The 9,948-nt window shown below is 54.2% G+C and overlaps 1 protein-coding gene across 1 annotated transcript; it reads right to left on the reverse strand.

Annotated features, from left to right (window-relative positions):
- Positions 1 to 8: 8 nt before the first annotated feature.
- On the reverse strand, positions 9 to 3,918 carry LOC105491468 (uncharacterized). Its single transcript, XM_024795944.2, is given in 4 exon segments — positions 9 to 2,074; positions 2,077 to 2,113; positions 2,115 to 2,271; positions 2,274 to 3,918. Coding segments are annotated over 4 exon segments (603 nt in total). The 5' UTR covers positions 2,587 to 3,918; the 3' UTR covers positions 9 to 1,978.
- Positions 3,919 to 9,948: the final 6,030 nt, after the last annotated feature.

The raw sequence follows: 9,948 nt of genomic DNA on the forward strand, positions 1-9,948 counted from the left end.
GGTCTCTCTCAGTCGCCTAGACTGGAGTGCAATGGTATGAACATAGCTCACTGTAGCCTTGAACTCCTGCCCTCAAGTGATCCTCCCACCTCAGCCTCCCAAGCAGCTGGGACTACAGGCGTGCCCCACCACACCCAGCTAATTTTTGATTTTTAACTTTTATAAAGACAGGGTCTCACTATATTGCCCAGGCTAGTCTCAAACTCTTGGTCTCAAGCGATCCTCTCACCTCAGCCTCCCGAGTAGGGTTTATACCTTCTGAAACTTGTAAGGAAAGGAAACACTAAATAGCAACAAAATAAAAATGCACCTCCAGCTAGCAATCCCTACCCATTCATTACCTCTGAACATGAAGCACCACTGAAGCCTTGTCAGTTTCCTGTCGATGTGAATATTTGGATAGTCAGTGCCTTACAGGAGTTGCTTTTTTTTTTTATCCCCACTGAAACTTGACATCATTTCTCTGGGATATGGCTGATATAACGTCACGAGGATGGGCCATCAACTTCAGGACCTGACTCTAGGAACTTCAGAGACTACACGTTTTACTCTAACAGTGGTTGGTTTGTAGCACCCTGATGGTCTGTACTACCAGGAAAGAGAGGAAAATGGCAATGAGACTGAAATGAGCTGTTGTCTCGCCCTCTGCAGGAACTCCCCTCTTCCCTTCCATGCCCTCCACAAGACCACGGCTTGGGCTATTAATCTCTTGGAGGACAGAGCCTGGGCCCCTTCCTCTGTCACATTTCCCTCCCAGCAGAACTCCAATAGAGCCCACTAACATAGTCCTAGGCCCCTTCAAGTGCCTTGAAAGTGGGGTGCAATCCTGAAGGAGGGTGCAGCGGGGGGAAAGACCGTGAAATAGGCTCATCCTTCTGGTTCTCCAGCCCATGTCCCTGCTGGACAAGCCAAGGCTGGCTCTGACATGGTCACCACCCCGACTCTGAGCCCACACTGCCACCTGCCGGCTCCCTGCTGCCACTGTTCAAAGTGAACAAGTCGGGTTCTGAAGAATGAGGAAGCCCCCTTCTATCACCTTGAAACACACTACCCACCGACACTCATAATTGCAGACAAAACCTGTCATTTTAATCCTGGGCTTTTCTTCCACCCTTGATATGTTCTATAAGGTTTAACCCATTAACATCACCACCCTGCCATTTACAAAGTGGGGGACCCAGTTCTGGGGGCTCAGGTGTAACCTGGAGGGCCTCACAGCCCACCAGGCCCCCTCCCAACCCCAGTACCCTCAGTCAGGTGGTGCTAGTAGAGCCATCTCCGAAGCTGCAGGCCCCAGGTAGATGGGCAGGGCCCTTCATGGGTGTGCAGTGGCGGTTCCCTCGTCAGTCCAGCCACTGCCCAGGACTGAGGGTCTTCAAGGAAGATGAGGCCATTGTCCTTCTCCAGGTGGCTTCACCGCAGTGCTGCCTGGGCACCTCTCTGAGGCAGAGAAGTGGCCCCTCGCTCAGTCCCTGCCCGGCCGACCACTGTGGCCTGCACACGAATAGGTCAAAGCCAGATCCCGGAGCTGGTGCTGTCCTAGGTGGCCGCTCACCCCCGCCCCGCCAGCATCTCTCTCTGGACACAGCCAGACACTTATATCCCCTTCTCTGTATGCAAAGTAATCGCTCCTCTGTTCTGAACACCACTAGGCATGGCTCCCGTGCCACCTCTGTGCTCTGGGGCTCCACTTCCCGGGAAAGAATGCAGAAACTTCCACAGTGATGGCGTCCAGCCATGTGCTGCCGCCAACCTGAACCACCCCACACCGACACCCAGCTCCTACCACAAAGGCTCAGGATCCCACAGGCCTTTGGGACTGTCACGCTCTTGACTTTTCCTGCTCCTCCATCCACGACATGCCCTATGCTGTGGTGTGTCACATATGGCACCATATTCGAGGTCCTTTGCACATTCCTAAGGAGATACCTCCTGTCTGTGCTGGGGCCAAGGAGAACACCCCGGGTACCTGGGCTCATCAGAGGCCCAAGGAGATGGAAGGTGAAGCTGCATCACAGGACGGTGGAGACAGGAGCATCAGGGCCAGACCCTGGGATGAGGATGTGGGTGCGAGGGTTTGGTTAGGGAGGTGATCCCAGGAGTACCAGATGGAGAGGCAGTAAACAAGGAAGGCAAGGAAGCCAGTGAGGGGGTCACCAAGCAGGTCACCACTGCAGGCCACTGAGTGCAGTCCCACTGGTGACTCTGAGAGACAGAGTAGAACGCACCTTGAAGTGACGCCCGCCCTCAGGTGGCAGAGATGGGTTGTTTTATCCTGATACTCAGCAGACATTTTTGGAGGCTGCCCTTTGGAGAATGTTCATTCCTGCCCTTTGTGGAGGCGAAACGAGCTCCTCTGGCCAGAAAAAGTCTTCAGGCAGGGAGGTCACTGTGCTGGCGATGACACCATCGTGATAGTCCACAAGAGCCATCATTGGGTCCCCATGTATGGGCATGGTGAGGTCCCAGGTCTCTGCACAGCGCTCCAGCAGCTGCTGCCACACACAAGAAACAGGCATCGCCCAGAAGAGGGCGGAAAGGGGGTTGATACAAAGTAAGGCTGTTCACAGCCACCATGGGGAGCATCCTCTGTCACACCGGCCAAGCCCCATGCACATACACACACTGGGGCCCCTCCCATCAAGTTCCTAGAGACACCCCTGGCACACACTCACATGTAGCATCCCCTCAGCTCTACCTCCTGTGGTTTTGTGGACATTTGCTCAGACAGCTTTGGTGCACACACACTAGTGCCCTTCTCACTTAGAGCTTGTGCATGTACACACTTGGCATCGCACACTCCAGTGCCACCGACACTCCCACTCAACTGTTCCTATCCGTTGATACTAGCGGTATCCTATCCGCTAATACCCACCTGCAGGTTCAAACAGGCTCTGGGTATTAGCAGTGGAGAGACAGTAAGTTTCATCGTCTGAGGAAGTGAATCTTCTGTCCTGGTCTCTGCTTTGCTTGACCCCACACTGCACCTCCTCGGGGCCAGAGGAACTCTCTGGAGCCCAGGAATGGCTGCCTAGATCAGGCCGGACATCTCTGGACTTGGGGGCTGGGCAGATCTTTACCCCAGGGTGGCAGCCCAGTTGTGCCAGCCCAACATGTCTCCAAGAAATCCAAGGTTGCAGGTCCTCAGGCCCTGCCGTCCCCACCTCAGCCATGCCACCACTAACCATCCCCACCAGCATGACTCCTGGGGGCCTGGGGCTGCCTGTCTCTCTTCCACCGCCAGTGGCTGCCTGGTCCACAGCCCACCACAAGGCTGGCACCACCTGAACTGTGTGGTGGAGTAGGAGGGCATCCCTTGAAAAGGACCCTTCACTCCCTGCCACTCTGAGCCTCATTATCCAACTGCAAGAGACAGAAACCCAACTGGAATCTTCATAAGCAAGGAAGAATACTTACTGAATTGTCCAAGTCAAGCATGGCTGGATCCAGAAAGTGCAGGAATATATGGGCAGGTATGTCATCTCTCTCTGGACGCTGCTGTCCACCACAGCGCCTTCATTCTCCCATCAGAACAAAAGTATGGAAGCCCCAAGTCTACTTTGGTTGGTTCATAATCCAAAACAAAGAGATCCTCTCTCCCCCAGAGAGCAAATACCAAGTCTCAGAGAAAACTGACTGGCCCAGACATGTCCTCATCCCTGACTCTCTGAATGGCTGTGGCTGGGATTAAGGTCTCTGTTGTTTGTTTGTTTGTTTTTGAGTCAAAGTCTCACCCTGTCTCCCACACTAGAGTGCAGTGGTACGATCTCGGCTCACTGCAACCTCCATCTCCCAGGTTCAAGCAATTCTCCTGCCTCAGCCTCCCGAGTAGCTGGGATTACGGGCACATGCTACTGAGCCCGACTAAATTTTTGTATTTTTAGTAGAGACAGGGTCTCACCATGTTGGCCAGGCTGGCCTTGAACTCCTAACCTCAGGTGATCTGCCTGCCTTGGCCTCCCAAAGTGCTGGGATTACAGGCATGAGCCACCGCACCCAGCCGGGATTAGGGCCTCTGGCTGGCTCAGCCTGGGTCATGCCAAAGCAGTCCCTGCAGATCTCCCGTGCCTCCACCTCTCCTCCCTGCCTGCCACTCTGTAGAGGGTGAGGAGGAGGAGCCACATTTGTCTCTCCTGGAATGGGTTTTGCAAAGAAAAGAGGGGAGGAGGCTGGGAGAACTGGAGACACACAGATGAGCAGCCTCTGCCATGTTCCCTTGACAGGGCCAGGCCCTATCCCTCAGATCTCAGTCTGAGCGATGATCCCAAGCCACAGATAGACAAGGAGCTGGGCAGTGAGTGAGGGCAGGTGCTGGGGCAGGGTCAGGCAGAGAGTGGTTGCTAAACAGGGCCCATGGCAAAGAAAGGAGGAAAGAGCAACAGCCTCCAGCCAGGCCTGGGGGCTCCAGGCTCACTGGACACCATCTTGAGTCTGTGCCAGCTCTTTCCCATGGTGGCCATAGCAGGGCGGGGGCTTAGACCAGAGAGGCCCAGCTCCACTGCCCACTGGCAGAGGCCCCAGCCAGCTTCAGGGAGCCAGTCGAGCTCCACACTGAGGGAAGTCTGTGACTTGTGGACTTAAAAGACTCTCCCAAGGAATACACTCACCTACAGTGTATGGTTACACAGTTTTGTTCCTGAAGAGGAACATAAATTCGGACAAAAGGCCAAGGTATGAATCTACGCAACTGGGCCTGAGACTCCACTCCAGGCACTGACTTCTCCCCAGGACAATCTCACCATGGGCTCCTGCTGCTTCTCCTCCTCCTTACAGCCCTTCCCTTCCTGGGCTGTCCCCAAGGACCTGAGTCATGCCTCCCAGACTAGGGGCCTGGAACTGTGGCCCAAGCTGACTCCTGTCCAGGTGGCGGGCCCAGCACAGAGCCCAGGAGGGTTATGGGGTAGATAATCAGCAGGAACTCCCAGCTCAATTATGAGAGAAATGGTGCTTCCTGCCAGTCACATGTAGACTTGAAGACAGTAAGTGCTGAGTTCCAGACATGAGACCCTCTGCCTAGCCAGCATCCCCATCCAGCTCCTCCTCCTCACCCTCTGCAGAGTGGGCACAAGACCCAGGCTCAGTCAGCCAGAGACCCTGTGGCCTCTGAGCTCCTAAGTTCTGCAAGGAACCTGGGAGCTGCTGTGAGTGAAGGCTGAGTATGGGGACCCAGAGGTCTGGTTTCTCTGCTTCTGTCATCAGCTCACCACGTGAACTTGAACCAGGCCTCAGGACCCCCATGCCCCATCAGCCCACCAAGGCCAAAGCAGCCCCTGCAGATCTCCCGTGCCTCCACCTCCCCTCCCTGCCTGCACTGTTCCCAAAGCCAGTCACACTGACAGGCAGAGAGAGCAGATTCTCACGAAGTCAGTCACTCCCCCAAGGACCCAGAAAATGTGAACAATGCAATTAACACCAAATCCAAAACAGTTCAAGGAGGCTGTAGCAATCCAATGGGAACGAGCAAGGCTGACTCCAGCACAAGAGGGCAGGGAAGGGGTGTTTCTAGGCACCATGCCCAGCATTCTCACCCTCACTGTCTCAGCCACCCTGGGAAAGATGAGGGTGGCTGGCAGTTCACAGGCATGACAGGTTCCCCATAAGGGGAACTGGGGACTAAGATGTTCAGAATGAATGTAGTAAGCAACAAAAACCAATAGAAGAATCCCAGTGTGAGGAGGGTTGGGGGGGCCGGGCCTTAAGAGTGTACCAATTTGTGAAATTTTGGCTATTAACAAGAAAAAAACAAAGGCCATTCCAGGCCTCTCCCCAGGGAACAAATCTGCCTGGGGTCAAAAAATGAGAGAAAAAGAGAGAACCTTGGCCTGGTGATTATACTCTACAACACAACTCAGGGAGGCCAGGTGCGGTGGCTCACACCTATAACCCCAACATTTTGGGAGGCAGAGGTGGGAGGATAGCTTGAGCCCAGGAGTTAGAAAACAGACTGAGCAACATAGTGAGACCTTATCACTACCCCCCCCCAAAAAAAAATGTTTTATTTAGCCAGATGCTATGGTGTGTGCCTGTAGTCCCAGCTACAGGGGAGGCTAGGACAGGAGGATTGTTTGAGCCCAGGAGGTCAAGGCTGCAGTGAACTATGACTGTGCCACTGCACTCCAGCCTGTGAGTGCTCCAGAGTGACTGTGCCACTCACTCCACAGAGTGAGATCATATCTCAAAAAACAAAAAATAAAAAGAAACAAACAAAAAACTACACTGCTGGCTTTTAAGATGGAGGAAGGGGCCCTGAGCCAAGGAATGTAGGCGGCCTCTAGGAACTGGAAAAAGCAAGGAAATGAATTCTCCCAAAGGAACAAGCCCAGTGAGACTGATTTTGGACCTCGGTCTGACCTTTAAAAGTATAAGATAATAGGCCAGGGGAGGTGGCTCACACCTGTAATCCCAGCACTTTGGGAGGCCGAGGCAGGTGGATTGTCTGAGGTCAGGAGTTCAAGACCAGCCTGGCCAACATGGTGAAACCCCATCTCTACTAAAAAAAAAAAAAAAAAAAAAAAAAAAGATACAAAAATTAGCCAGGCATAGTGGCAAATGCATGTAGTCCCAACTACTTGGGAGGGAGGCTGAGGCAGAATTGCTTGAACCCAGAAGGTGGAGGTTGCAATGAGCCAAGATCGTGTCACTGCACTCCAGCCTCAGCAACAAAGCGAGAATCTGTTTCAATAAAATAAAATAAAATAAACCTCTAAATTGATTGAGATAAGCCTCCGACACTTTTCGGTTTACAAAAAACATACCTAAGAATTGGCCACCCAGGGGCAGGAAGCTGGGGTTTCTATCCAGTAACTCTAACCCTGCTGGCCCTTGGTTGGTTGAGGGTTGCCAGCATCCTGGTGCTTCCAGCCTGTCCCACACACCAGCAGAGCATGCCTCTGGGGACATCCGGATGGGATGGTGGTATGGAAAGATGCTGATGCTGATGTGCCTGGCCCTCATTTTTTGTGGGGCCGGGGGACAAGGAAAACACAAATCCTGACCTAGGCCCTGCTCCACCGGGAGGGGCCCGGTCACCCTGCAATCTCAGCCTTTCAGAGTGACAAGCACTGGCAAGGCCTGGCTGCACATAGCTTTATCTTTTGCTAGCACAACTTCCTCCTTTGCTTCCAGATTGGGCGTTGGAGCAGGACAGAGGCAGGACCCATCCATTCCTCCAAGTGCCCAGCCTAGGACAGGACTCTCTCCTCCATATCCAGCTCCCTCGGAGACACCATGAACAGGCCCCAATCCCCAGGCCCAGGCGAAGCTGCTCTGGGCGAGACCCTCCTGGGCGACCTCATCAGCTACTACTGGGAGAGGGCAGGGGAGGGCCGGCTCCATGTCTGCAGGAAAGCAGCCCTCACCCACAGGGCCAGGTGGCTCCTGGGAAAGGGGGGCCCTCCATGGCTGTGTCTGCCAGAGTAAGTGGCCCTTGCTCTGGGTGGCTGCTGTTGTGGGGGTCCCAGTCCTGTCAGCCCTGTCCCAAAAGTCGGCCCCGAGCTGGTGTGTGCACTAGAGTTCCTGGAGCTGATCTCCGTCAACCTGCTTCTGTTTCCCTGGAGGAAGGAAATCAGGTCCCTGAAGGTAGGCACTGCCACACATCTGAGCAAGGGGGGTTCAGGCAGGGGTTGGGGCTCTGCCTCTGGGGGAACAGCATGCCCATCATACCCACTGACTTCAGTCCCATTTCAGTTTAAGAAACTGAGGGCTCAAAAGACAGACGCAACTCATCTGTGGTCAACAGCTAGCAAGTGATACAACTGCTCCTAGCCACAAGACCAGCGGTCCCCAACCTTTTTGGCACCAGGGACCAGTTTCGTAGAAGACAATTTTTCCAGACAGGGTGGAGGGATGGGGGTGGGGTTGGTTTCGGGATGAAACTCTTCCACCTTAGACCATCAGGCATTAGATTTTCATTAGGAACATGCAACCTAGACCCCTCTCATGCACAGTTCATAATAGGGTTCCCACTCCTGTGAGAATCTAATGCCACTGCTGATCGTGACAGGAGGCAGAGCTCAGGTGGTAATGCTTGCTTGCCCGCCACTCACCACCTGCTGTGGGGCCAGGTTCCTAACAGACCACAGACCAGTACTGGTCCAAGGCCTGGGGGTTGAGGACCCCTGCACTGGACTGTACTGCCTCTCCAAGGAAAGATGAACCAAGGAGCTCATAATAAACAAGGAGAGGAGTTGGGCTTTGGAGATCTAACGGAGAGGTTTTTGTTGTTGTTGTTTTTCGTTTTGTTTTGTTTTTGAGACAGAGTCTCGCTGTCACCAGGCTGGAGTACGGTGGCGCAATCTTGGCTCACTGCAACTTCCACCTCTCAGGATCAAGCGATTCTCCTGCCTCAGCCTCCCAAGTAGCTGGGATTACCGGTGCCCACCACCACACCCGGCTAATTTTTGTATTTTTAATAGAGATGAGATTTCACCATGTTGCCCAGGCTGGTCTCAAACTCCTGACCTGAAGTGATCTGCCTGCCTCAGCCTCCCAAAGTGCTGGGTTTACAGACGTGAGCCATTGCACTCGATCCCTACCAGAGAGTTTTAATCTCTTCCTGCTCCAGGCCCTGACTGCTAGGCTGGGAGGTGGGATACCTAGAGCCTTACCCCAGCTCAGTCACTATCTTTCTGCATTTTTGTTTGTTTGTTTGTTTTTTGTTTGTTTGAGATGAAGTCTCACTCTGTGGCCCAGGCTGGAGTGCAGTGGTGCCATCTCAGCTCACTGCAACCTCCACCTCCTGGTTTCAAGCGATTCTCCTGCCTCAGCCTCCCAAGTAGCTGGGATTACAGGCACCCACCACCGCACTAAAAATAATCTTCTTGTATTTTTAGTAGAGACAGGGTTTCACCGTGTTGGCCAGGCTGGTCTCCAGCTCCTGACCTCAGGTGATCCACCCGCCTTGGCCTCCCAAAGTGCTGGGATTACAGGCATGAGCCACCACACCCAGCCATTTTGTGTGTCTTTGGACAGATCCTGCTTTGTCTTTGAGCCTCAGTGTACCCCTCTGTAAAAGGGGACAGAGGATAACGTGATCATGGACCAGGCTTTCCTTTGGCCAAATGCCCTCATCCACGTGCTTCTCAGGAGCCCCTGGTGTCCCTCGGCACCAGCCCTTGATCCTGCCTGGCCTGGCCCCTCTCAGCCACTCTGCTGAGGCCTATCCCACTCCTAACAAGCTCCCTTGTCTGTTCTAGATGTACACTGGGAGCTTTACCTACTGGGTGTGATCTGTGCTTTCCAGACACACAGTGGACACCATCCTGGGCAGGCTGGGCTACACGACCACCTTGGAGTCTGAGTTCTCACTGGTCCAGGCCATCAGTAAAGAGGATGTCAAGCAGATGGTGTTCGAGATCTTCCTGGCGAGGGTCTCATGTGAGGCCGTTCTTAGAACTACGGGCACACAGGTGCTTGAGCTGGGCACAGAGAAACTTGCCAGGCCCCATAGCAGGCACAACTCAGAGAAAAGGCTGGTGAAACCCTGCAGCTGCCTCCAGGGGGTTCAGCCAGGCCCAGGTTGTGGGGGACCACAGCAAGGTTCCTCAGAAGGGGTGGGATCCGAGAGGGCCCTGGCAGAGGGCACTGCTGACCAGAGATCTCTGCCCATGGCTCTGAGCCCATCTGAGGTCTCAACAGCCCCCAACAGCCTCCCCAACAGCTCCCCAGTCCCCTGGGGCCCCCAGTGCCATGCCAGCACATGCTCGGACAGTGAGGAGGTCCTGCCTTGCTTCAGTGACCCTGTCTTATACTGGATGCCCTGGTTTCCCAAGGACATTTTCCTAAGAAGCCTGAAGGGAAACCAACTCCCAGGCCTAGCCCTGGCCCCTGGCCCTTCCTCGGGTGACGTGGTCACTGCCTCAGGGTGCAGCAGGGAGCAGTCCCTGGACTCAGATGCAGTTCTTGAGAGCAGAGAAGTCACCATTCTCAGCCAGCTCTGCCCAACACCAG

This window comes from Macaca nemestrina, chromosome 18 (assembly GCF_043159975.1).
Source record: "Macaca nemestrina isolate mMacNem1 chromosome 18, mMacNem.hap1, whole genome shotgun sequence".
Classification (NCBI taxonomy): domain Eukaryota; kingdom Metazoa; phylum Chordata; class Mammalia; order Primates; family Cercopithecidae; genus Macaca; species Macaca nemestrina.